General features: G+C 37.9%; 2 protein-coding genes across 12 annotated transcripts in view; one reads left to right on the top strand and one right to left on the bottom strand.

Annotated features, from left to right (window-relative positions):
- Positions 1-1073: 1073 nt before the first annotated feature.
- DCP2 (decapping mRNA 2) overlaps positions 1074-26345 on the bottom strand; it is a 38969-nt gene continuing 13697 nt past the window's right edge. For 4 of the 11 annotated variants that reach the window (XM_078003721.1, XM_078003719.1, XM_078003720.1 and 1 more), the window contains 7 exons: positions 16555-16707; positions 16322-16434; positions 16120-16227; positions 13731-13866; positions 9704-9808; positions 6634-6685; positions 1074-4118 (listed from right to left, as the gene is read on the bottom strand). In XM_078003721.1, the coding sequence (XP_077859847.1) occupies positions 3955-4118; positions 6634-6685; positions 9704-9808; positions 13731-13866; positions 16120-16227; positions 16322-16434; positions 16555-16707 (831 nt within the window). In that variant the 3' untranslated portion in view covers positions 1074-3954. 11 annotated transcript variants of the gene reach the window in all.
- On the top strand, positions 20108-21230 carry LOC100424620 (survival motor neuron protein). The gene has a single exon (XM_002804479.4). It carries the CDS (start codon positions 20117-20119, stop codon positions 20642-20644), a length of 528 nt encoding a protein of 175 aa, XP_002804525.3. The 5' UTR covers positions 20108-20116; the 3' UTR covers positions 20645-21230.

The raw sequence follows: 26345 nt of genomic DNA, 5'->3' as shown, positions 1-26345 counted from the left end.
TCTTAGGACATAATACAAAATGAGAAACTCTACCTAGACTTTACCAAGCTGTCAAGAATACCGTTTGACAAAATTGTTTTTACTAACACTTGTTTACCTAGAGAAGGTATGTAAAGGATACCTTCAAACAAAAAAAATAGTCTTGCTTATTAATCTAAAGTTACAACAACACATATGAACCCCATCCCCCCAGGCTAGAAAATAATCCAAGTCAAAATTACTAGGAAGAAAAGTTAATGAATCTGACTTTATTACTATGATTAACATAGAAAGTACTGCCTCAGAAAATATAGAAACACAAAAGATGTCAATCAAAACAGTCTCAGGAGGCAGGGAGGTCCACTGGTACAAAAATACAGATAAAAAGCCAAGAGAGACCAGCTCGACCAACATGGAAAAACCCCATCTCTACTAAAAATACAGAAATAGCCAGGCGCAGTGGCGCATGCCTGTAATCCCAGCTACTTGGGAGGCTGAGGCAGGAGAATCGCTTGAACCCGGGAGGCAGAGGTTGCAGTGAGCCGAGATTGCACCATTGCACTCCAGCCTGGGCAACAAGAGTGAAACTCCATCTAAAAAAAAAAAAAAGCCAAGAGAGGGTACTGTGGTAAGAAAAGTAACTTGGCAAAATGTCTAATTTTTATAATTAACTTTGCTTTCCTTACCGTTTAACTGTTGGAGATGAAAAGAGAAAGGATGAGAAATAGGTCCGTGAGAGAATAGGTAGTGTTTTTAACGCACACATGCACTCAGACCTTAACTTCTCTATCGGACACAATATGGTGAATTTTATAGAAGAATCTAATTCCTATAGTAGAAGGCTGTTATTTACTCAGATTTGAATTCCTTTATTTGACATTACATACAAATTACTAAAGCCTTCAAAAGGAAAAGTACCAACTCAATCTTACAGCATAAAATTACTTTCATTATATGTCTTCATTAGCTATACTTACTAACTGATATTTAATAGAAAAATAAGGATATTCAAAGCTCAGAACAGCAAGTAGTGACCAAAATTCCTTTGACAGCATTGGGAGACTTTCCTTTATATATGAATACAAAAATCCAACTTAATTTTCCAACATCTTTAATCAAATTTCACCCACACTATATGAGTTCTATTAGGCCTCTCCAAATGCTCATGTCTCAGGAGGGTATCACTATTTGAAATTCTAAACCATTCATTTGCTACTTCTTAACACAAATTTTTGAAAAGCATGTAAACCACACCCTTATCTTTTGGATTACAATGGTTAGGTACAAAAACAATTCATTTAGCATCTTATAAATCATTAAAGTTATACATAAAAGCACCCACAAATTGTTTTAAAATAAAAGATTCACAGTGCACTGCACCTTGGAACATATAAGGTTGGAACATAACATTTAAAAAGTGAATTCCAAGACCGGTATCTCTCTCAAAGACAAAACATAACGAAGCAAACCAACTACTCTTCTCATCTAGCTTCTTAAAATGCAGCACTCAGTAGAAGTAAATTATTGCATATTCAGCATACTCCTTTATCACTTGATTTCCTCAAACCATACTAAAACTTCTCAAAGGAGAAATCCAGTTCACTAAGCTTGGCCTTTCTCAAGGTAACCTGAACACTGAGAAACTATTACCCAGGTTTGAGGGAATAAGTATAGTAGATGTACCTAAACCAGGTACATCCAACTTAAATATTTTCTGCATAGTTAAGTCACATCACACACATAAACTTTAACTTACATCTTTTAACTTTTTTTTAACCTCAAACTTTGAGGAGAGCTAAAAGCTTTAAGTTACCATAATCACATCCCAACAATACCCTTATATTTTGTTCCACAGTGCATTAAATAAAGCAGCGCAACAGCAATAACATTTAACCATAGTTAAACTACTGTAATCACAAAGATAATTTGTTGGTTCTTGAAAAGGCTCAACACCATTAGAGGCCATACTTCCGGTAACTAATCTCTTTTGCTTCAGTATTGAGAGCTGACAAATCCAACTCCACAGGCACCAGGAAGACTGGCCAAAGTATGCACTTGAAAAGAAAAAAAAAAACACACATACCAAAAAAAAACACAGTAAAAGTTAAATGGTTTCCAGAAGACAGTAAATGAGTGAAAATTATTCATCTGCCAGGCAAACTACATTTTCACTCCTTTAACAACAGAAGTCTGGAATGCTGGGACCAACTATAAATATGGCTCAAAGAGACCCAAGCAAAGCAGCCGTATTTCTGAAAAGGACAGTAAAAGCTTCCAAACACAATCATACAACGCATTAAAAAGCAAAGGTCACAGGATTCAAACATTTGTCACATTAAAAGATGCAGGATTCTGAATATCATAATTCCATACACACTGCTTTAATTGTGAATTCTGCTTAGCACCAAAAGGGTGACACCTTCATTAATAAATAGAATTTCTCCTTTAAAATCAAGCCATTTAAAAGCTAAAGCAAAGTACTACCAAGTGAATTCCTTAAATAGCCCTTCTTTTAAAAGTCCCATGAGGTTCAGTGGAACCCGATTAAATAGGCTACCTACAAAGAATAAAGATTTCTACAATAACATTTATAAGCAGAGAAGTATTTTGTGGATACCACTGTAAAAAAGGATTTTTAAAACCCACATGATAGATACACACACACACACACACACACACACACACACACATACTCGAACACCCCCCATTCCCAAAAAATTCCTTCAATGAGGTCAGACGCAGCCAAAACACTAAAGCCCCCTTAACACCCTGGTGATTGTCCTCAATTATAGCTGAAATCCTCCTTAAAATGGGCACTGCCATCCTTATGTGAATTTAAAAATTCTGAAGCAAAATACATTCCTAGGAGTGAGTTACGTATGTTACTATTGTGTAACACATATACATAACGTGTAACCTAGTGAAATGCTTTATTTGGACTTGGGTAAACTGCATACCCCTTCCCTTCTTCTCACTCCATCATCCAGGGGCTTAGCAGGCCAATAAAACATGTCAGTCACTGCTACTATTGCAAATTGGAACCTAATAAAACAAATATAACAGTATTAATCCAAAGATCAATACTGGAGATGCAATGTAAAACCCAGTAATGTCAGTTTTTCATACATATTTATACAACTGGAATATAGAAGAAATTTCCACAAGAATAAAAGTCTACAAGACTAAAGGGTTGGAGGCAGGATGGTAAAGACATGACCCAAAGTAGGTGCTGGGTCCCAGCCTCCATGCTCTCTGCTACATTTCCTCCAGCAGTCTCACAGGTTTACTGACTGCATGTAACCACAGCTCAAAATCACAGCATCAACTCCCATCCACTCAAGCCCCTCCAGGCTACAGACTTTTTCCTTATGAAGTGCTAAGAGTTCATTATGGACATGCACATTATATTCCAGAAGCTGCTCTCAATAAATCCTTTCACTGAAACTCCAGAGGAAGATTAGAAAACCTCAGTGGTTATAAGCAGAGAGAAGTACAAAATGTCACCAAAGTAGATCACCTGTAATCCCGACAAATGCGACATTTCAGCTCTTGTGTTCATTTAATAATTGGGCATTAAGTTTCTTTGAAAAACTCCAATATACTATTATTGCAATCACTGTAACAGGTAGATGGAGCATTCCCATTAACTTGGCTACTTGACAGTAACTCAATACATTATTTTCTCAACCAGAATACAAAATAAAACCCACAGTCACACAGAATAAATGCCCTCAAAGAAAGCAACTTAACCTTGTACTAAACACTGAAAAGGTAAATCTGTATAAAAGGTTATAACTGCATTTACAGTGCAAACTCGTGTTTCTTTCTACTCTCTCTTATAAACAGAAAATGTCTTCAGAAACATTGCCTCCCTGCATTTCTTTAAAACACCTGAGAAAGGTAAGGCTTGAGGAGACACCCACTCAAATCCAACAGGTCTCTGATCCTGGGATATTTACAATATATTTGCTGCTATCAAAGGTCCAAGATTTTCATTATAGCATTATGGTCAAACTTGAAACTCAAAAAGGCTCTGGATGAAAAGGGGAACTTGCAATGTCCATTACACGCCACGGGCTGTCCCTCGGCATGCTCTAGCAACTGGTCTTCATTGGAGCTAGGTAAGTCATATACAGCATCTGTTTAAAAAAAACAAAATAAATAAGCTCAATAACCTTAGTAAGAAATCAAATACTGCCCTTTGCCTTTTGTTACAAAAGAATTAGTTTTGAGTATATGTTTATCTTTCCAGACTCTAACCCTAAATAGAACCACCAAAGTATGTATTTTCCTTTCCCTAAACTGGTAGTCAACTGCATTTTCAATCTATTATTATTTCCACATATTCAAAATCTTAATCTCAGTCATTAAGACCCTTGACATTCCTTTGCTTTCAAAATGAGCATAACTTTACCTCCTACATGTGCTTCGCCTCCTATATGTGCATTTTGTTACAGAAAAATAAAGCTGGGGTTTACCAAGATTTCCAGGAACTTATCACCATAAAGAAAAATCCAGCCAGGCATGGTGGCTCATGCCTGTCATCCCAGCACTTTGGGAGGTCAACGAGGGCAGATCACAAGGTCAGGAGTTCAAGACCACCCCGGACAAGATGGTGAAACCCCGTCCGTACTAAAAATGCAAAAATTAGCCAGGCATGGTGGCACATGCCTGTAATCCCAGCTACTCAGGAGGCTGAGGCAGGAGAATGGCTTGAACCTGGGAGGTGGAGGTTGAAGTGAGCCGAGATCGTGCCATTACACTCCAGCCTGGGTGACATAGCGACTCCATCTCAAAAAGCAAAAGAAAAAAATAAGAAAAAAAAAGAAAAATCCAAATTTTTGAAATCATAGTACAACAAAACTCCAATTTATCTGGGCTTTTTTTCCCCACCTTTTAAACAGACCAGGCACTTAACCAGAAAGTAGGTTTGGAATGGACATCAAGAAACTGTGGCAGAAAGAAACTCTGAAATGAGGATGAGGCCTCCCAGGACATGAATCCTTTTATACTTCTCAACACAACTCAAAATTTTATATATCCATATAATGCCCAACTAAGATCAACATACCAAGTTGTGGTGTGCTGCACCTTTTTTTTTTTTTTTTTTTTTTGAGACAGAGTCTCATTCTGTTGCCCAGGCTGGAGTACAGTGATAATCACAGCTCACTCAGCCTCAACTTCCTGGGCTCAAGTGATCTTTTGCCTCAGCCTCTTAAGTAGCTGGGACTACAGGTATGTGCCACCACACCTGGCTCATTTTTAATTTTTGTAGAGACAAAAAGTCTTGCTATGTTGCCCAGGATGGCATGGTGTACCCTTTTTAATGTCCCTGAATATACGGCTTTTAAAAGATTCTGTAAAATAACTGATTTCTGAATATATGTTAATTAGATTTCACTATATGCCTAACATGTCCCCACCACCCAAGGTGGCCAGAAAAAAATCCTATTAAGAAGACTTATACTCCCATAACTTCTCTATACTATGAGGAGAAATAATAGACTCTTCAATAAATGATGCTGGGAAAACTGGATATCCACATGCAAAAGAACTGGATCCTTATCATATACCACACATAAAAATGAACTTGAAATGGATAAAAGACTTAAATGCAAGACCCGAAACTGTAGCATTCCTAGAAGAAAACAGGGAAAAAACCCTCTGACGCCGATCTTCACCATGATTTTTTTTGTATATGACCCCAAAAGCATAGGTAACAAAAACAAAAATAAAAAAGTGGGACTATATCAAACTAAATTGTAATGATAATTCCTTTCTTCATAGTTAACAGTAACTTTCCATAATATAGTTAAGGCATGTCTTTTAAAATAGCATTATCTTGCTTAAATCACAGACAGTATTACAGAAAAAGAATACAATAATGCTTTTCATTTCTTAAGACTTTTCTATATGAAAGCCTTAAATTTAGGTGGTGAATAAATGAGTATCTACTGCACAGGAAATTTCATACAATTCAAAAATAGCACCTAAGAAAAAAATCTCAGCACTTCCAAGTAGCATCTACTAAATCAGTATTTAACAAAGAGCTTTCTACATTCACTAGGATTACTTTCCAAATCAGACAACACACCTACTTTTCATAACCAAGGAAGAAGAAATTCCAAGTATCTTTAATAAAACCTATACTTAGTATCACCTTAAAAAGTTGAACATTGCCTCCAAAAGAGGGAAAAATGTTCCTTTTAATTGGAAAAAAGGCATACAAATTTACTAATGTGTATACGGGAAGAACCACAGTGATTACCCCCCAAAAATGTTCCCCTTCTAAAGTCAGTGCACCCCTTACATAGATCTGAGAATGAGGTTTCCTAGCCTTTACAATACTGGATTCTTTCTACTCTCCCCAAATCCTTACACAATTATTTACGTATTTAAAATATTAATGCATAGGACTAAGGCTTAACATTCATAAAAGAAACAGCACAGTCTGAAGGGAAGTAATTTCATCTAAATGAATTTGTTTCAGCCAGTTTCTTAGAGAACTCTACATATATGAACTCTTTCTACAGAACATATGCAACTCTTCCTGCCTAACTATCACAGGTCGCATACTCCCACTAAAATAGAAGTTAGGTAAACCAAACCAATTCCCACAAGGCAAAGATTATAAAAAGATAGGAAATGACTTGCCTGTTTCAAAATTATCCTGAAGTTTCCGTGGATGAAGTTTCTTTTCACACTTCTGTTTAAAAAAAAAAAAAAAAAAAAAACAAACACACATACAACACAGTCACCAGTTAACTTCACTTACTAAAAATCAAAAGATGTATTATCAAATTTCTCAGGGAGAAAACTGAACCAGGAATATAATCATCCCATTCTCTCACCAGTATTTTTGTATTTACTTTTCACACCTACAATTTTTTTTAGTTCTTGATTACATACATATACATTATAAAGACATCAAAAAACCAGACAAGTATTGGCTAGGTGTGGTGGCTCATGCCTGTAATCCCAGCACTTCTAAAACATAAAAATCAGCCAGAGCTAACTAATTTAGCTGAGGTGGCCAGGCACAGTGGCTCACACCTGTAATCCCAGCACTTTGGGAAGTCAAAGCATGAGGACCGCTTGAGCCCAGGAGTTCAAGACCAGTCTGGGCAACATGGTGAGACCTATTTCTACCAAAAAAAATAAATAAATACACACACACACACACACACACACACACACACACACACACACAGAGCACTTTGGGAAGTCAAAGCATGAGGACCGCTTGAGCCCAGGAGTTCAAGACCAGTCTGGGCAACATGGTGAGACCTATTTCTACCAAAAAAAATAAATAAATACACACACACACACACACACACACACACACACACAGCACTTTGGGAAGTCAAAGCATGAGGACCGCTTGAGCCCAGGAGTTCAAGACCAGTCTGGGCAACATGGTGAGACCTATTTCTACCACAAAAAAAAAATAAATACATACACACACACACACACACACACACACACACACACTTCTACCAAAAAAAAAAAATAATAAATATATACACACACACACACACACACACACACACACAAGAAGTAGTAGGGTGTGGTGCCACACACCTATAGTCCCAGCTGCTCTGGAGGCTGAGGTGGGAGGACTGCTTGAACCAAGGAAGTAGAGGTTGCAATGAGCCAAGATCGCACCACTGCATTTCAGCCTGGGTGACAGAGCAAAACCCTGTCTCAAAAAGACAAAAGAGCTGAGGCAGGAAAATGGCTTGAGCCCTGAAGTTCAAGGCTAGAGTAAGCAATGTACATGCCACTGTACTCTAGACGACAGAGCAAGGCCCTGTCTCAAAAAATATAAAAAAAAAAAAGATTACTCATTACATTTCTCAACCCAGAGCTAATTAGTATTATATCTTTCTGGCTTTTTCCTATGAAGATGTGTGTTAACATCTTTTCATAAAATTGCAAACTTTAAATGGAATTATATGATACATACTAGAACGATAATTTTAAAATATATTGTGAACAAGTTCCTTTTTCAATAAATGTACATCGTCATTTTTAGCAACTTCATGGTAATCTACTGCACAGATCTACAATACTGTATTTAACATCATTTTCTTGGATATTTAGGTTGTTTTCCAGGTTTTCATCATAAAGGGGGTAAACATTCTTCAGATTCCTCTTCTAGGGAAAAGGTGAACACTTTTTTAGGGTTTTGATATAGCAAAACTCCTCTCTAGAAGGTTGTACCAATTAGTAATTTTTATGTGTTACCAATACATTCAATACACAACTGGGTTATTTCTTTTCATCTTTGCCAATCTGATGGGAGAAATGTATCCCATTTCAATTTACATTCTTTGACCACACATACAGTTTAATACTTTTATATGTTTATCAGTCCCTTTTATTTCTTCTCTTAAAAAACTGCTTATAACTTGCTCTCCATCATTAACTTTCTTCTTAAACAACTTCTAAAAATCTATTCAAGTTCTTCTAGACAAATGTAAGAGTAATTTGTGAAGTTCTCCCAAAAAATCTACAAGGAATTTTACTGGTATCATATTAAACTTATACATTAATTTGAGGACAATTAACACTTGTACAATATTATCAATAAGTTATTGTCAGCCGGGAGCGGTGGCTCACACCTGTAATCCCAGCACTTTGGGAGGCCAAGGCAGGTGGATCACGAGGTCAGGAGATCGAGACTATCCTGGCCAACATGGTCAAACCCTGTCTCATACTAAAATACAAAAAAACTAGCCGGGATGGTGGTGCATGCCCGTAGTCCTAGCAACTCAGGAGGCTGAGACAAGGGAATCACCTGAACCCGGTGAGGTAGAGGTTGCAGTGAGCCGAGATCGTGCCACTGTACTCCAGCTTGGCGACAGAGTTTTTTTTTTCTCAGAAAAAAAAAAAAAGTATCTGTCTAGTTTTTGTTAAAAACAGCTGTTGAATTATATTAAGATTGTCTTCTCTGTTTTTGTCACCTTGTCACCACTTTTATCAGACAGAAGAGAAATAATAATAAAGGTAAAGTAGTGAAATGAGTCATTAGAACCCAAATTAAGTAAACACCCAGGGAATTCAGGTAAAATATTTTTGCTAAAAATTTGAAATTGCTATTATTACTCACCAATAAATGAAAAACAGGTGAAGCTACAATAAGAAAACCCAATATACAAACATCAGGACTTACAGAAAAGATAACGCAGGAGACTGTTAGTTATGAATTAACTTTTGGAGGACTGACTAAACAAAAGAATGAAAGAAAATGCTTTAAATTATTCAGTTATTTGTCATTAGGCCTAATGACAATAGCACTGGCTGTGAGTGCTGTGTGTTTGTTTTCTTAATTTTCTAAACTCTATCAACCTCGAGAAAAAAATACATGAATTCCCCCAAACTTTTACCTTCATTGAAATAATACACAGTATTTAGAAAAACACGGAGCAACAGCCAAATAATTGCTCTTGAGAACAGGTTTGAGTACACAACGATATTATAATAAACGTAAACAGCCACATAAAAAATTAGATGTACAGTTGAATCAACATGATAAATTTGTAATTAAGAGCAGCCAGAGAATTTTAGTGTGAATAGTACACAATTCAGCTACATAAAAATCCTACTAGTATATCAATTAAAATAAGAACAAAGCAAGTAACATTCCTGTTCTTTGGCAATGCCCTTGTTTCACTCTTCAGAAGATGAACTACCTACTTAGTGTGAGAGCTGTAACTCTTACCATCAAAGAATTCTGCTGCTTTGCTGGCTGAAGCCCATTTGTTCTTTTCTTTTGATTAGGTGAATCTTGATACTGTTTTCTGCCATTTCCCCTCACACTTTGATTCTGTTTTTCCAATAAGAAATAAAATATGAATCTATAGTATAATGTAATAGCACAAAAAAAGCACCCCATGAATATGTTTAGCTGGTTGAATCAAATTTTTAGCAAAGCTTCTCCTACCCAAATTTTCATGAATTCTATCAATGTATTTTCTTATATTAGTCAGTGCTTCCCAACCAAAGCAAGAGTTCTCTAAAGGTATGAAATAGCAAATACACTTGCCCCTAGACATCTTTCCACACCTCGGCTGGGCACAGTGGCTCATGCCTGTAATCCCAGCACCTTGGGAGGCTGAGGCGCATGGATCACAAGGTCAGGAGATGAGACCATCCTGGCTAACACAGCAAAACCCCATCTCTACTAAAAATACAAAAAATTATCCGGGCGTGATGGCGCACGCCTATAGTCCCAGCTACTCAGGAGGCTGAGGCAGGAGAATCGCCCAAACCCAGGAGGCGGAGGTTGCAGTGAGTCGAGATGGCACCACTGCACTATAGCCTGGGTGACAGAGGGAGACTCTGTCTCTTAAAAAAAAAAAAGAATAAAGAAAAAAACAGACAGATATCTTTCCACACCTCTTGCCTTATCCCATGTCTGCTTATAGATTTTGCTTCTAATGCATAAATGGAACTTCTCTGTAAAGGAATGCCGAGGGACATTGGCTACAGTTCTTAAAGCAGAAAATGGGTAACTGTAGTAATCGTTACCCTAGAAATCTGCTTTAAATTATTAATAAGCACTATTAATTTTTATGAAATGTTTACTATATTTTTACAAAATAACAAAGATTACTATTTTTTAAATAGAGTCTCACTGTGTTGCCCAGGCTGGAGGGCAGTACTTGGCTCACTGCAACCTCGCCTCCCAGGTTCAAGCGATTCTCCTGCCTCAGCCTTGCGAGTAGCTGGGATTACAAGCACATGCCACCACACCTGGCTAATTTTTGTATTCTTAATAGAGACGGTGAAGGTTTTCACCATGTTGGCCAGGCTGGTCTCAAACTCCTGACCTCAAGTGATCCACCCACATTGGCCTCCCAAAGTGCTAGAATTACAGGCGTGAGCCACTGTGCCTGGCTAAGATTGATGTTTTTAAAATGTGGGCATTATTCCTAAACTTAGACATGCAATAGTTTAAATCTTGCTATTAAATTGCTTTAAGATAATTTTCCTACCAAAAAATTCTTAAGTTTAAATTAAAACGAACATTTTAAACATTAATTTGTCATTTGAGATATTGAAATGATAGCAATTTGAGGACTGGCTAAATAGTATAAACAGGAGGAACTTTTAAAATCTACATCTATAAAATAAGAATGTTTATTTACATTCCAACCTATAGAAAAAAATTACCAGCTGCTAAAATAGCTGGAAAATAATAACCTAAGTAAGTGATGTGAAGAAAATATGGCTTTGAATGACTCACGTTACTGTACACTTTCAATTTAGTTTCATTCCACTTTTCCCAGCATGTGTTTTAATCGTGATACAATATACATACAATTTACCACATCAACCACTTGTGATTGTATAATTCAGTGGCATTAAGTATAGTCAGCACTACCCACTTCCCCAACTTCTATCATCCCAAACAAAAACCTTGCAACCAATAAACAGTAACTCCCTATTCTCCTCTCCCTCTAGCCTTGGTAATCTCTAATTGACTTTGTGTCTCTATGAATTTGCCTATTTAGGAATAGATTAACATTAATACAATATTTATCCTTTTGTGTCTGGCTTATTTCACTTAGCATAATGTCCTCGAGGTTCACCCATATTGTAGCATGCTTCAGAATTTTTTTTTTTTTTTTTTGGAGACTGGGTCTCACTCCCGTTGCCCAGGTTGGAATGCAGTGGCACCACTACAGCCTTGACTTCCCAGGCTCACTTGATTCTCCCACCTCAGCCTCCTGAGCAGCTGGAACTACATGCGTTCACTACCATGCCTGACTAATTTTTTCTATTTTTAGTAGTAGAGACATGCTGCCCAGGTGGGTCTCCAACTACTGGGCTCAAGTACCAAAGAGTTGGGATTATAGGCATGAGCCACCATGCCTGGGCAGAATTTCATTTCATAATTTCTTTAAGGCTGAATGATATTCCATTATGGGTATACACCACATTCTTTATCCATTCATCTGTTGACAGGCATAAGAGTTGTTTCCACCTTTTGGCTATTGTGAATAATGCTGATATGAACATTGGTATACAAGTTAGCTGTTTAAGTTCCTGCTTTCAATTCTTTTGGGTATTACCTAGGAATGGGATTGCTGAGTCATATGGTAACTCTATGTTTAACTGAGAAATTGCCAAACTGTTTTCCACAGCAGCTGCACCATTTTACACTCCCATCAGTAATGCACAAGGTCTCTAATTTCTCCACATCCTCAGCAATACTTGCTTTCTGTTTTGTTATTTTTGTTTTTTATTATAGCCATCCTAATGGGTAAGAAGTGGTATCTCACTGTGGAGATACCACTGATTATTAATAATGTTCCCTAATGATTAATAATGTTGAGCCTCTTTTGTGTACTTATTGGCCATTTGCATATCTTCTTTGCAGAACTGTCTATTCAAGTCTTCTGTCCAGTTTTAAATTAGGTTGTTTTGTTGTTGCTGAGTTCCAAGAATTCTTTACATATTCTGGATATTAACCTCTTATCATATACAATTTGCAAATATTTTCTCCTATTTTGTGGGCTATCTTTTCACTATTTTGAAAATGTCTTCTGAAGCATAAAAGTTTAATTTGACAAGCCCAGTATATATATATATATATATATATATATATATATATATATATATATATATATATATACACACACACACACACACACACACACACACAATTTTTTGTTTTGTTTCTTTGAGACAGAGTTTCGCTCTTATTGCCCAGGCTGGAGTGCAATGGCACAATCTTGGCTCACTGCAGCCTCTGCTTCCCGGATTCAAGCAATTCTCCTGCCTCGGGCTCCGAAGTAACTGGGATTACAAGAGTCTGCCACTACGCCCGGCTAATTTTTTGTATTTTTAGTAAAGACAGGGTTTCACCATGTTGGTCAGGCTGGTCTCGAACTCCTGACCTCAGGTGATCCACCACCTCGGCCTCCCAAAGTGCTGAGATTACAGCCATGAGCCACCATGCCCAACCAAGCCCAGTATATTTTTAAAATTAAAAAAAAAAAAAAAAGTTACATTGAAACCTGAAATTAAAAAGACAGATAATATCAAGTATTAGTAAAGATGTGGAACAATTAGAACTCTCATGTATTTTGCTGAGGATATAAATAACTTGAGGAAATTAGCAAATAGATACTAAATAACACAGGCATATCCAGTGATCCAACAATTCTACTTTTCTTTCCTTTTAGTTACACAGAACTGTGTATATTCATCAAAAGACAGGTATAGGAATGTTCATAGTAGCACTGTTAAAGCCCCAAACTGGAAACAAGCAAAATGTGCATTAACAGTGTTATGAATAAATAAATTGTGGTGCTTAGAACATGTGGAAAAAGGAAAAACCAGTATTAATAGCAGTGTAATTATACACTCAAATACAACAATGAAAATCGAAGTTTACAATATGCTGTTACTTTTTCTTCCTGAACAAAAGCCAATAGATCCCACTTATGTTAATTTGGAAAATATTTTCCTTATGACTTATTTTCAAATGAACCTTTCATTGGCAGCATATACACAAAAGTCAGATGTTAATTCTTATTATTCACTGTACTGGATTTACACCAGAACTGTAAACGTTAAGAAGCCTCAGCCCTACTTCAAATCACAAGTAAGGAACATACAAGGCTTTGATCAGTAACTCAGAGCTCTCTGTAACTATTAAGATGTAATTCCTCAATTGAGAATGATTTCAAAGCCAAAGATCTAAACTTCTGAAAAGACTGTACTTGTGTATCACTCACCTTTCCTTTTAAAAGGTCAGACATTTCAGAATGATTATTATATGGCTTTTGCTGCAGTGATTGCCTGTGCTTTACCCACTGGTCACCAGGAGAACCGTCAGGAAATAACTGCTGACTGTGGCGGAATTTGGTTCGACTATACCAAGATTTAAAAAATAATCAAATCAGAAAATGTTCACTTATAGTTCTTTTAACACCTTAATAGTTAAATTTATAGACTACATGTTTTATTTTCTTATTTACTGTCTATCTCCCCCACTGGAATATAAGTTCTATGAGGGCAGAGATTTTAATCTGTACTGCTTTATCCTCATCACCCAGATAAGTGCCTGGTATTCAGTAAGTATTTCTTGAATGAATTAATAAGCTATTACTATTTTTCATCCTAGACTTTAAAAAATTATCCAGGCCATCTCCTCCCTATAAGTGATTATAGTGTACATTAAAAAATATGGAGAATATAAATCTAAATTTAGATGAAACAAATGAACGTATTTTCCTTTTTTGAGACTGGGTTTCCCTCTGTCATCCAGGCTGGAGTGCAGGGCAGGATCACAGCTCACCGTGGCCTCAACCGCTCAGGCTCAAGCCATTCTTTCACCTCAGTCTCCAAAGTCGCTGAGACTACAGGCACATGCCACCTTGCCCTGCTAAGTTTTTGAAACTGTACAAGTCAGTTACAGACCACATCCTAGCTGGAAGAGGATCTGAGAAAGTAAGCTACCCTCTAAAATATAAAATTAAAGGGCACAAGATAATGAATGAGCAAATTAAGACCCAGTTTCGAATTCTTCTGCAAAAGAATCTAATTTTAAAATGTTGTACTCAGGCACGCTGAGCGCGGTAGCTCACACCTATACTCCCAGCACTTTGGAAGGCCGAGGAGGGTAGCTCACTCAAGGTCAGGAGTTCGAGACCAACTTCTGACTAATATTACAATAACCATAGATTCTGAAAGACATCAGGCCATTTAGTCCAAGCTCCTGTCCTCAGAATATTCATCTAAAATGGAATGCTACCTATTTAAGAAATACTTACTATAGAGGTGGTTTACTCCTATTTCTGAAGCTCTGTCATAAAAGCAAATCCAAATTACAGAAAATGTAAAAATCAACTCTTTCTGAATCTAACATAGGCAACTTTCTAACAAGGTGATTATGCTTTATATATATATATATATATATGCTTAAAAACACAGGCTTATTTAACAAAGTTACTTCCCCAGCCTACTCTGTAACTGACTTGGATGCAATTAAGTTGTAAGCCAGAGGCCAGGCAGGGTGGCTCACGCCTGTAATCTCAAAACTTTGGGAAGCTGAGGCAGGAGGATCACTGGAGCCCAAGAGTTTAACAGCAACCTGGGCAACATAGGGAGAGTCCCATCTTTACAAAAAATTTTAAAAAATTAGCCAGGCTTAGTGGCATCTGCCTGTGTTCCCAGCAACTCAGGGGACTAAGTGGGACAATTACTTGAGTCTGGGAGGTCAAGGCTGCAGTGAGCTGTGATCATGCCACTGTACTCCAGCCTGGGCAATGAAAACAAAAAGTTCCAAGCAAGAAAATGTTCTTCGTGGTTCATGTCCAAGTAGTAGTCACTTTTGATAATACACAGTCTCTGATACAAATTTTTTTTTATTTTTTATTTTTTGAGACAAGAGTCTCGCTCTGTCACCCAGGCTAGAGTACAGTGCCACTATCTTGGCTCACTGTAACCTCCGCCTCCCGGGTTCAAGAGATTCTCCTGCCTCAGCCTCCTGAGTAGCTGGGATTACAGGTGCCTGCCACCACACCGGGCTATTTTTTGTATTTTTAGTACAGATAGGGTTTCACCATGCTGGCCAGGCTGTTCTCAAACTCCTGACCTCAGGTGATCCACCTGCCTCGGCCTCCCAAAGTGCTGGGATTACAGGCGTGAGCCACTGCGCCCAGCTGGGAAATATTTTTTAAAAGCCCAAGTCTTCACTGTTCTATCTCCAATTTAACAAGCTGTATTAGCATCCTTCCTCTCCCCTACAAGAAAACAAAACTTAATATATCCTCCATCCAAATGTCTTTAGAAACTCAATTATCTTAAAAGTAGGATAAGAGAACAGAGAAATAACACTAAGAACACACAAGACTTTTTTTTCCTAGTGTTCTATCTAAAAAGTTGGTATCCTCTTGAGTATACTATTTTAAAAGGTGCCTGAAGCTCCTTTCCAACTCCAATTAACCTTTTTCATCTCATCAGAAACCCTTTAAAAAAATCTTCTGTTATCTGTGAGACCAGTAACAAAGAGTATCTATAAAAAGAAATCTTACACCCTCTACAAATTTTAGAAGCAAAATACTATTATTCTACTTTTAAAAACTATCAGAAAATCAGGATTCCATGAATATATTTCTTTACCTCAATTTCTCCACAGTGGGTTTAGCTGGCGTGCTACCAGTTGAGGAAAATCCATTGTCACTGTCTGAGGAATCACCAAATCTTCGAGAAAGCCAGTCCCTTAATGGTCTGCAGAAACATTAAGAAATCACTTTCAAAATATGGCTACAGACAGATGACTATCACAACCATGTAAGTTTCATTTCAAGAAATATGAACACACCTGATAAAGGGAATGGCCATAAAAAATTTGTTAGGTGCCAAACCAAGTTTGGATTTGGGGGTCATATCATTTCTATGACAAGGCAATTTCTCAATAGAGAACCACTCAATGTTCTGAAACACAGAAGAAAATAATTCATTTAGTTAATTTTTATCAAGGAGTTTATAAAAGGAATTCCCTACTTATTCATTTGGGATACTGTCCAGTAACCTGAAAATATGCTTGTTACATACCCGAATTTCTCTTCTAGTTTTTGGGTTAAATTTTGTGTCTTTTGGAATTCCTGGAATGATGTACAAACGAGCAAGCTGGTCATTGATTCGAAGTTCAATGTAATCATCCTTACAAATATAGTCTTTGATATCAAAACCAGTTTCTTCAAAGACCTGGAAACAAAAAATTTGGATGAAATTTTCATTTTAGTTGTTAGGCCTCTAGTTCATTAAAATTTATTCTAAAGACAAAACTCAGAAAAAGGGGACATTACTTGTATTCACTACTTCTAGAAATGACAGGCTGGTACAGAAGTGCATATGAGACGTAAAAAAAGTTCTTATGCCCTATCGTTTCTAATACTGTATCCACAGGTGGTATAGCAGGTATATAGAGAACCAGTCCTCTGTAGACCTGATAGCTGACATTCAAACACACCAAAACTATACACCTTTCGCAGAATAAAATCCTGAAGGCTTGTGATAGAGGTTTCAAGATTTCCCACTTCCCAATTCTTAACATTTACGTACAGAAGGTAAGGTCATTAAATCATCAATCATGTGGAACTGATCCATGCAAGCTGTCTGAGCATTCCCATCAGAGGAAAAGTCCAGATGCTTTGGTTTTCCTCTTCTTCGAAACTAAGGTCTAATCTACTGTTTGAGACAGAGCTTAATAATGTTTTCGATTAATAAATCAATCTTGTTGGCTTAGATTTACAATTTTAACAATTAAGGCTGGATGACTTAAAAGTTTACCTATCAATATGTACAACTGTCTTCAAAGACACCATTAAGAGAGTCAAAAGATAAACCAGAAGAGACAGTACATTCATATCAAGAATATATTAAAAACTCGGTGGGTGTGTGTGTGTGTGTATTAGACAAGTAACTGCACTTCAGAAAAATGGGACTGGGCACAGTGACTCACACCTGCAATCTCAGCACTTTGGAAGGCCAAAGAGGGAGGATCACTTGAGCCCAGTTGTTCGAGACCAGCCTAGCCAACATAGTGAGACTCCATCTATACAAAAAATATAAGTAAAAATTAGCCTGGCATGGTGGTGCACACCTGTTTTTCTTCTTCTTCTTCTTCCTTTTTTTTTCTTTTTGAGATAGAGTTTCGCTCTTGTTGCCCAGGCTGGAGTGCAATGGTGGGCTCTTGGCTCAGTGCAACCTCTTGCTTGCAATTCTGCCTCAGCCTCCTGAGCAGCTGGGATTACATGCGCCCGCCACCACGCCCAGTTTTGTATTTTTAGTAGAGACAGGGTTTCACCATGTTGGCCAGGCTGGTGTCGAACTCCTGACCTCAGGTGATCCACCCGCCTCGGCCTCCCAAAGTGCTGGATTATAGGTATGAGCCACCACACCCGGCCCCACACCTGTTTTTCTAGTTACTCAGTAGGCTGGGGTGAGAGGATCACTTGATCCGAGGAGTTCCAGGCTACAGTGAGCCATGATCACCACTCCACTGCACTCCAGTCTAGGTAACAGAGCAAGACCCTGTCCAAAAAAAAAAAAGAAAAAAAAAACATAGGCTGGGTGCGGTGGCTCATACCTGTAGTCCCAGCACTAAGGGGAGGCCGAGGCGGGTGAATCACCAGAGGTCGGGAGTTCAAGACCAGCCTGACCAACATGAAGAAATTCCAGCTCTACTAAAAATACAAAATTAGCTGGGCGGGGTGGCGCATGCCTGTAATCCCAGCTACTCGGGAGGCTGAGGCAGGAGAATCGCTTGAACCCCCCCAAGATCATGCTACTGCACTCCAGCCTGGGCAACAAGAGCAAAACTCCATCTTAAAAAAAAAAGAAAAAAAAAACGGAAAAGTTTTAAAAATTTTGTTTCTTAAATTCTAGTTTTATAGTTCTCCTTAGCTCCTTAGCTCTGTTCTTTGAATAATGCCTCAAAAATCAGAAGTATACATAGCTAGTCATGTGAATCTGCATAATTGGATATTATGCTGAAAGGAAATTGTATAATCTAAAATCCTTATGGGCTGAGGTGTTATCTTTGTGTTACAAATAGTATCTAACTATATGCTTAATAAAAAAAAGTACTCAAGAAAAAGTGACAAACAGTTTCAGATTAAAGGAGACTGAAGAGATGTGTCAATTAAATGCAAATGCAACAAATGAGCATGGATTGGATCCTGGATGGGCAAACCAGTGGGAACTGCTAAATCATAATGGGCAATTAGTGAATGTGAATATGAACTGCCCTTTAGATAACAAACAGCACCATATCAATGTTACATACCTGAATCTGAGAATTTCACTGTCATTACCCTAAAAGAATTCCTCGTTCTTAAAACATACATGCAGAAGCAATTAAGGACAAAGGGGCATTATGTCTGTAATTTACTCACAAATAATTCAGCAATAATAAAAAAAACTCTGCACACATATTTATCAAAAGTAATATAGCAAATACGGTATAATATTAACTAAAGTCTATTCTTTGAATTAATCTATTCTTCTCTACATATGACATTATCTCATCCTGAATGTAATTTTTATGGGGTCACGCAGCTAGAATGTTTAGATCTTAGTGCTTTCACTCAACTATGTACTTTGCGCTTAATAAGTGACAGGCACTGCTCTAGGCAGTGAATTTAGTAATGAATGACGCAAGCAGCACCCTTTAAGGAGTTCAGTTTACAACAGAAAAAATTTTAATGTAAGTATTATGAGGTAGGAGGAGGGTGCCTAATTCAGTCTTTAGTAGACATCTTTGAGAGTTGGGGGATGGTCACCTTTGGTTATGGACAGGAGTCTATTCTGCTGGGTAAACGGGAGCTAGGACCTAAAAGATAAATGGGAGTTTGCCAAACCAACAAGGAGAAAAAAGGCCTCCTGTTTAGAGAGCCAGGAATGGCTACAGCTTAAGAATTACATGGGAGGAAGTAGTACAATATGAGGCAAAACAGCAAGGGCCACCAGCACTAAAAGAGGTAGATTCAAGCTGTCCAATCAATTCTGCAAGTGATAAAACAGATTTGCCTGTAAAATTAGGCAAGTATTCTCATTAAATATTTGCCAGGAAAAAGTTTTAATAGTTGAAATATATAAACAGACACCAAAGACAAAAATTTTTATACCACACCTCCTGTGAATCAAATCTATTGCTGTATTATAATATAGCATTTAATTCTCCTGACAAAAGGAGTATCACCAACTTCTCTAATGTTAAACGATAAAAATCCACATGTAAAATTTTTTTTAAAGTGTTACCCAAAGGGCTGGGCAGTGGCTCACACTTGTAATCCCAGCCCTTTGGGAGGCCAAGGCTGGTGGATCACGAGGTCAGGAGTTCAAGACCAGCCTGGCCAACATAGTGAAACCCCGTCTCTAAAAATACAAAACTTAGCTGAACGTGGTTGCATGTGCCTGTACTCCCAGCTACTCGGGAGGCTGAGACAGGAGAATCGCTTAAACCCGGGAGGCGGATGTTGGGTTGCAGTGAACTGAGATCGTACCACTGCACTCCAGCCTGGGTGACAGAACAAAACTCTGTCTCAAAAAAAAAAAAAAAGTGGACTCGAAGAAGGGAAGGGGCCCCACGCTGCGCACCGGCAAGTTTACTATGGCGATGAGCAGCGGCGGCAGTGGTGGCGGCGTCCCGGAGCAGGAGGATTCCGTGCTGTTCCGGCGCGGCACAGGCCAGAGTGATGATTCTGACATTTGGGATGATACAGCATTGATAAAAGCATATGATAAAGCTGTGGCTTCATTTAAGCATGCTCTAAAGAATGGTGACATTTGTGAAACTTCAGGTAAACCAAAAACCACACCTAAAAGAAAACCTGCTAAGAATAAAAGCCAAAAGAAGAATACTGCAGCTCCCTTAAAACAGCCAGGTCTAAAATTCAATGGCCCACCACCGCCGCCGCCACCACCACCACCCCACTTACTATCATGCTGGATGCCTCCATTTCCTTCTGGACCACCAATAATTCCCCCACCACCTCCCATATGTCCAGATTCTCTTGATGATGCTGATGCTTTGGGAAGTATGTTAATTTCATGGTACATGAGTGGCTATCACACTGGCTATTATATGGGTTTCAGACAAAATCAGAAAGAAGGAAGGTGCTCACATTCCTTAAATTAAGGAGAAATGCTGGCATAGAGCAGCACTAAATGATACCACTAAAGAAACAATCAGACAGATCTGGAATGTGAAGCGTTATAGAAGATAACTGGCCTCATTTCTTCAAAATACCAGTGTTGGGAAAGAAAAAAGGAAGTGGAGTGGGTAACTCTTCTAGATTAAAAGTTATGTAATAACCAAATGCAATGTGAAATATTTTATTGGGCCCTATTTTGAAAAACCATCTGTAAAAGACTGGGGTGGGGGTGGGAGGCCAGCACGGTGGTGAGGCAGTTGAGAAAATTGGAATGTGGATTAGATTTTGAATGATACTGGATAATTATTGGTAATTTTATGAGCTGTGAGAAGGGTGTTGTAGTTTATAAAAGACTGTCTTAATTTGCATACTTAAGCATTTAGGAATGAAGTGTTAGAATGTCTTAAAATGTTTAAAATGGTTTAACAAAATGTGATGTGATGCATATGTGGCAAAATGTTACAGAATCTAACTGGTGGACATGGCTGTTCATTGTACTGTTTTTTTCTATCTTCTGTATGTTTAAAAGGATATAATAAAAATATTTAATTTTTTTAAAATTAAAAAAAAAAAAAAGTGTAACCCAAAGAGCAGCAGTGTACGAGACAATGAAATCCTGTCTATAATCTTCATCCTATAAGCCTACAGTAAGAGGCAGAATAAACTAATAGTTGCTTTGTATTAATTCTACTAAATTATATAAGTGCATATGAAAGTCAGTTTCATTACAATGAAACATTGTTTTGTCAAATAATAAGGAATGATATATTAAATCTTGAAACCACAAGTGAACAGTTAAGTATTATTTGCTTCTTCTCAAGAAAGTTGATGTTTCACCACAAATCACAACAAAAATACAATTGAGATTATTATGCCTTCTACAATATTTAGAAAACATCTTTGTCCTGTTAAATAAAACTTACAGGAGGCCATGGTATGGACTGCATTCCCACACTAGGCCCCAACAGACCTAAACAAAATGGAATTACTCATGCTAACATTCCATGTCACCAACCAAAACTAAGTTGTTCTCCTATCCTTCAAGAAATCTGGAGAGAAACAGGTAATAGCCAAATCCCAAAACAGACCAGTTTCAGTCAGCATAAGGAAGTCCTCTCTGCTTTAACCTTTAGAATAAAACTAACTTTGAAACGCCAAACTACATTTGAGTTTTGGTTCTGCTTTCCTCAGCTCTTTTCTGTCTTTAAAGCCAATCTCCTTTGCTCAGCCATTGGAATGCTCATTCTATTTTATGGAATAAAATATTGCTTATTTCTAAAATTGCAAATAAACCCATCACAATCTTTAAATTTGTTGTGACTTTGTCTTTTGACAGTCCTAAATCTATTTCAACAAATCAACTATTCAGAAATAGTCAAATTAACAAAGGTGAGCCAAAAGGTCAAACAGAAGATTGGAAATTACTAATTAAGACTGCCCTAAAAAAAAAAAAAAAACCGGTCTGCCCTTAGCTTTCTATTGATAATTACTTACACAATCTCCCTAAGTAGCTTGTCTGCCACTGCTGCTTTAGGCTTAGCCCACAGACTCTTCCCTGTTTGGGGATGTGTCAAATTCTGCTACAGTGTAACAAAACACTTCTGGACTGCCATATATAATAAAATAACAGCATTAATATACTGTATGAATGCTATAATAAGCTAAATAAAAATGCTATTAGCAACTTAAAATTGTAAGCACCCATGGTAGAACTGCGTAACTTAAATGCAAGAAAAAAGTGCTTAAAATATCAGCCTAAGTCTAATAAGTAGTTAGAAAATTAGAACAAAATCTTTCCTCATCTGTTAATACAAGTTGAAATGAAAAAGAAAAACGAGGCATTAACAAACTACTAAGAATGGAATAACCAACTGGTTTACCACTGGTAATGTCACTCAGTCAAGCCCTGCAGCTTCTTTTATGCTGCAGCACCACCAAGTGGCAGAAGGACAAACTGCAATTCTAGCTGAATACTTTTATCATTCAAAACAGGCCACTGCTATGGACTAAATTATGTCCCTCCCACCGAAAAATTCGTATGTTGAAGCCCTAACCCCCAAAGTAACTGTATTTGGAGATAGGGCTTTGAGGAAGTAATAAAAGTCAAATGAGATCCATAAGCGCAGGCCCTAATCTGATAGGGCTGGTGCCATTTTTATAAGAGGAAGAAACACCAGAGCTCTCCCTGCATATACCCAAGAAGGCCACGAGTTTGCTCAGCAAGGTGTTAATCTATAAGTCACCTTGCTCTTGGACTTCCCAGCATCCAGAACCGTTGCAAAATAAATTTCTGTTGTTTAAGCCACTCCATCTGTGGTATTTTGTTATGCTAGCCCCAACAGACTAAAACAGCAACACTTCACCCTAATCCCAAACTTTATGACAAAGTTGGTCATTTAAAAATCAAAAGTCAACCTTGCCTTTAAAACTCCTATTCCAAAAATTTACTGAAGTTAAAGTTCCTTAGTCAGCTATAAAAGGATGTCATGGAGATCAAAAAGAATGTTTAGAGGTTAGAATTTTTATTATGAAAATGAAAAAATTATCCCTGAAATTAAGAGACTATGGCTCCTCAGAATGTCTGTGCTTCCCTCAAACCAAGACAAAAACCTAAAATGGAACTAGTTTTGTTATTCCAACTAATGTAATACCCTCTTCCTGACCTGGACAACCACCTTACTGCTGTAAGACCAGTCTAATTCCATGTACAGAGCTACGATCAATTCCTCTAAGTAGGATACTATTGATTTCTATTTTGTCCTTCCTTATGAGCAAGAGAACTACAAAGTTTGAGGAAATAAGAGGGAGGACTTTTACAGATACTCCGTCTCATTTCCTACCCTCTACAGAAAGAAAAGCTAAGCTCTTAGGGGATGTGGCAATTCCTCACATTCTCACCAAACTGCTTTCAATTTTAAGAATTGTGCATTAACCTTCATTTACTCATACACAACAGCTTTGTCTATAGGCTGTTGTATATAATAGCTTGGGCAAGCTGCTTCATATCAAAATTTAAAATACAGCATTTTCAATCATTTTTTAATCCTATTACAAAGTAAATAACCACTAATGGTTTTTCTATAATAAACAACCACCAGTAGTTTGTAAAAATTTTCACTATTATCCCTCATTAATAGTTACACCCAAACTTAAAGTAGGCAATAAACACTGTTGCAGGAAATCAAGTCAAACATATACAAGGCAATGAATTCTAATGAAATATGCCACAAAATCCATATTACCATTTCAAAAAGTCTTAAATTCATCAAATCACTATCACCTTAGAATTTTTTCCTTAAAGATATTACTTCTAAAGGACTTGAGTGAATCTCCTTAAAGGTCTTTATGGCTTATAGAGGTTAAGTGACTAGCCTCAAGTCTCTAGGGTACTGGGTAACGAAATCTATGCTAGAACAAAAATCTTTCAAGTCCTAGGCCATCTGCTTTCCCTTATATCATACTTCCTGTTAGTTCAACTTCTCAAATCTCAAGAATAATTGTGTGATACATGATAAATTGTGTGATAAATGGTAAGAACTAAGAATATGGCCAACAATCCATCACAAGGTATTATATAATAGTGAATTGTAAAGACAATAATTGCTACTGAAGTTCAGAGACTACTGTTTGCTAGAGTTAACTGGTAAGATTTTTAAATAGAATTTTAAGTAAGAATGAAGGCTGGGCATGGTGGCTCATGCCTGTAATCCTAGCACTTTGGGAGGCTGAGGCAGGAAGATCACTTAAGCCCAGAAGTTCAAGACCAGACTGGGCAACATAGTGAGACCCCCATTATTTAAAAAAAAAAAAAAAATTAGCCAGGCATGGTGGCATGCAACTGTGGTCCCAACTACTTGGGAGGCTAAGAGGCAGGATGATTGCTTGAGCCCAGGCAGTCAAGGCTGCAGTGCACTATGATCATGTCACCGTACTCCAACCTCAGTAATACAGCAAGACCTTGTCTCAAAAAAAAAAAAGAAAAAAAAAAAGGAAAAGGAATGAACTTCGAAGAACATCCATTATAAACTTCATTTTAAGAAACTAAGGACCAGTCAAGCACGGTGGCTCATGTCTGTAATCCCAGCACTTTGGGAGGCCGAGGAGGACAGATCACTTGACCTCAGAAGTTCAAAATCAGCCTGGACAACACAGACTTTGCCTCTACAAAAAAAAAAAAAAAATCAAAAAAATTAGCTAGGCATGGTGGTGCACACCTGTAGTCCCAGCTACTCTGGAGGCTGAGGCAGGAGGATGGCTTGAGCCCAGGAAGTCAAGGCTGTGGTGAACTATGATGGTACCACTGAACGACAAAGGGAGATCCTACACCAAAAATAATTATATGTGTATGTGTGTATCTATATGTGTATATTTATACACACACACACATACACACACACACACACATATGTAAGAGAGAGAGAGAAAAGAAACTTAAGCCCTATACACAGTGAGTTGGTGGCAGTTGCAGTCCTTCAGGGAAAAGGGATTTGAGTTGGGTTTAGAAACATATCCAGATAGGAGCTGAACAGAAGGAACAAGAGAGGACATTCTAGGTAGCGAAATAACAGCAAAAAAAAATTTTTTTTTTGAGACAGAGTTTCACTTTCGTAGCCCAGGCTAGAGTGCAATGGTGATCTCGGCTGACTGCAACCTCTGCCTCCCAGGTTCAAGAGATTCTCCTGCCTCAGCCTCCCAAGTAGCTGGGATTACAGGAATGTGCCACCATGTCCAGCTAATTTTTGGTATTTTTAGTAGAGACAGGGTTTCTCCATGTTGGTCAGGCTGGTCTCAAACTCCCGACCTCAGGTGATCCGCCCAACTCAGCCTCCCAAAGTGCTGGGATTACAGGAGTAAATCACCGTGCCCAGCCATAACAGCAAAAATTTCAAGGCCGAAACAAATCAATCAAGTTCAAAAGAGAGAGAATAAACTGTTTTGACTGAAAATACAATAAATTCAGAAGGTTAAGATTTGTGTCGGGGAGAGGGGACAGAGTTTAAAAACTTAAAGAATTAAACTTTATCCTATAGACAGTGGAAAGCCTGAGTGAGTTTTCAGCAACAAACGTCAACTTCTCAGAAAAGTCCAAATTGGGGCCAGGCGCTGTGGCTCACGCCTGTAATCCCAGCACTTTGGGAGGCTGAGGCAGGTGGATCACGAGGTCAGGAGATCGAGACCACGGTGAAACCCCATCTCTACTAAAAATACAAAAAAATGAGCCGGGCGCAGTGGTGGGCTCCTGTAGTCCCAGGTCCTCGGGAGGCTGAGGCAGGAGAATGGCGTGAACACGCGAGGCGGAGCTTGCAGTGAGCTGAGATCACGCCACTGCACTCCAGCCTGGGTGACAGAGTGAGACTCCGTCTCAAAAAAAAAAAAAAAAAAAAATTCCAAATTGTGCACTTGTCAGGAAGCCAAGACTATAAACATAAAACAAGGATTACAATAGCCAAAATGTTTTACCCATAGCAAATCTAATTCTAAAGGGAAAGGAGGGAAAAATGTCATCATAAAGAAAGGAACAAGATATAAACCAAAATGGCCCATTAAAAAAATGGGAACAGGTAAGAGAATAAATGAAAAGAGATGTGGATAAAAGAATCAACAGTGATGTTAGAAAAATTTAAGTTACTTCAAGCACTTTCCAGCACTCAAGTTCTGGAAAGGGTTAAGACAGTCCAAAGAAGT

This window comes from Macaca mulatta, chromosome 6 (assembly GCF_049350105.2).
Source record: "Macaca mulatta isolate MMU2019108-1 chromosome 6, T2T-MMU8v2.0, whole genome shotgun sequence".
NCBI lineage: Eukaryota > Metazoa > Chordata > Mammalia > Primates > Cercopithecidae > Macaca > Macaca mulatta.
This window is presented reverse-complemented; position numbering and strand designations above follow the sequence as displayed.

What these genes read in the sequence shown, in the direction of transcription:
- LOC100424620 (XM_002804479.4), top strand. Translation starts at nt 20,117, where the DNA reads ATGGCGATGAGCAGCGGCGGCAGTGGTGGCGGCGTCCCGGAGCAGGAG.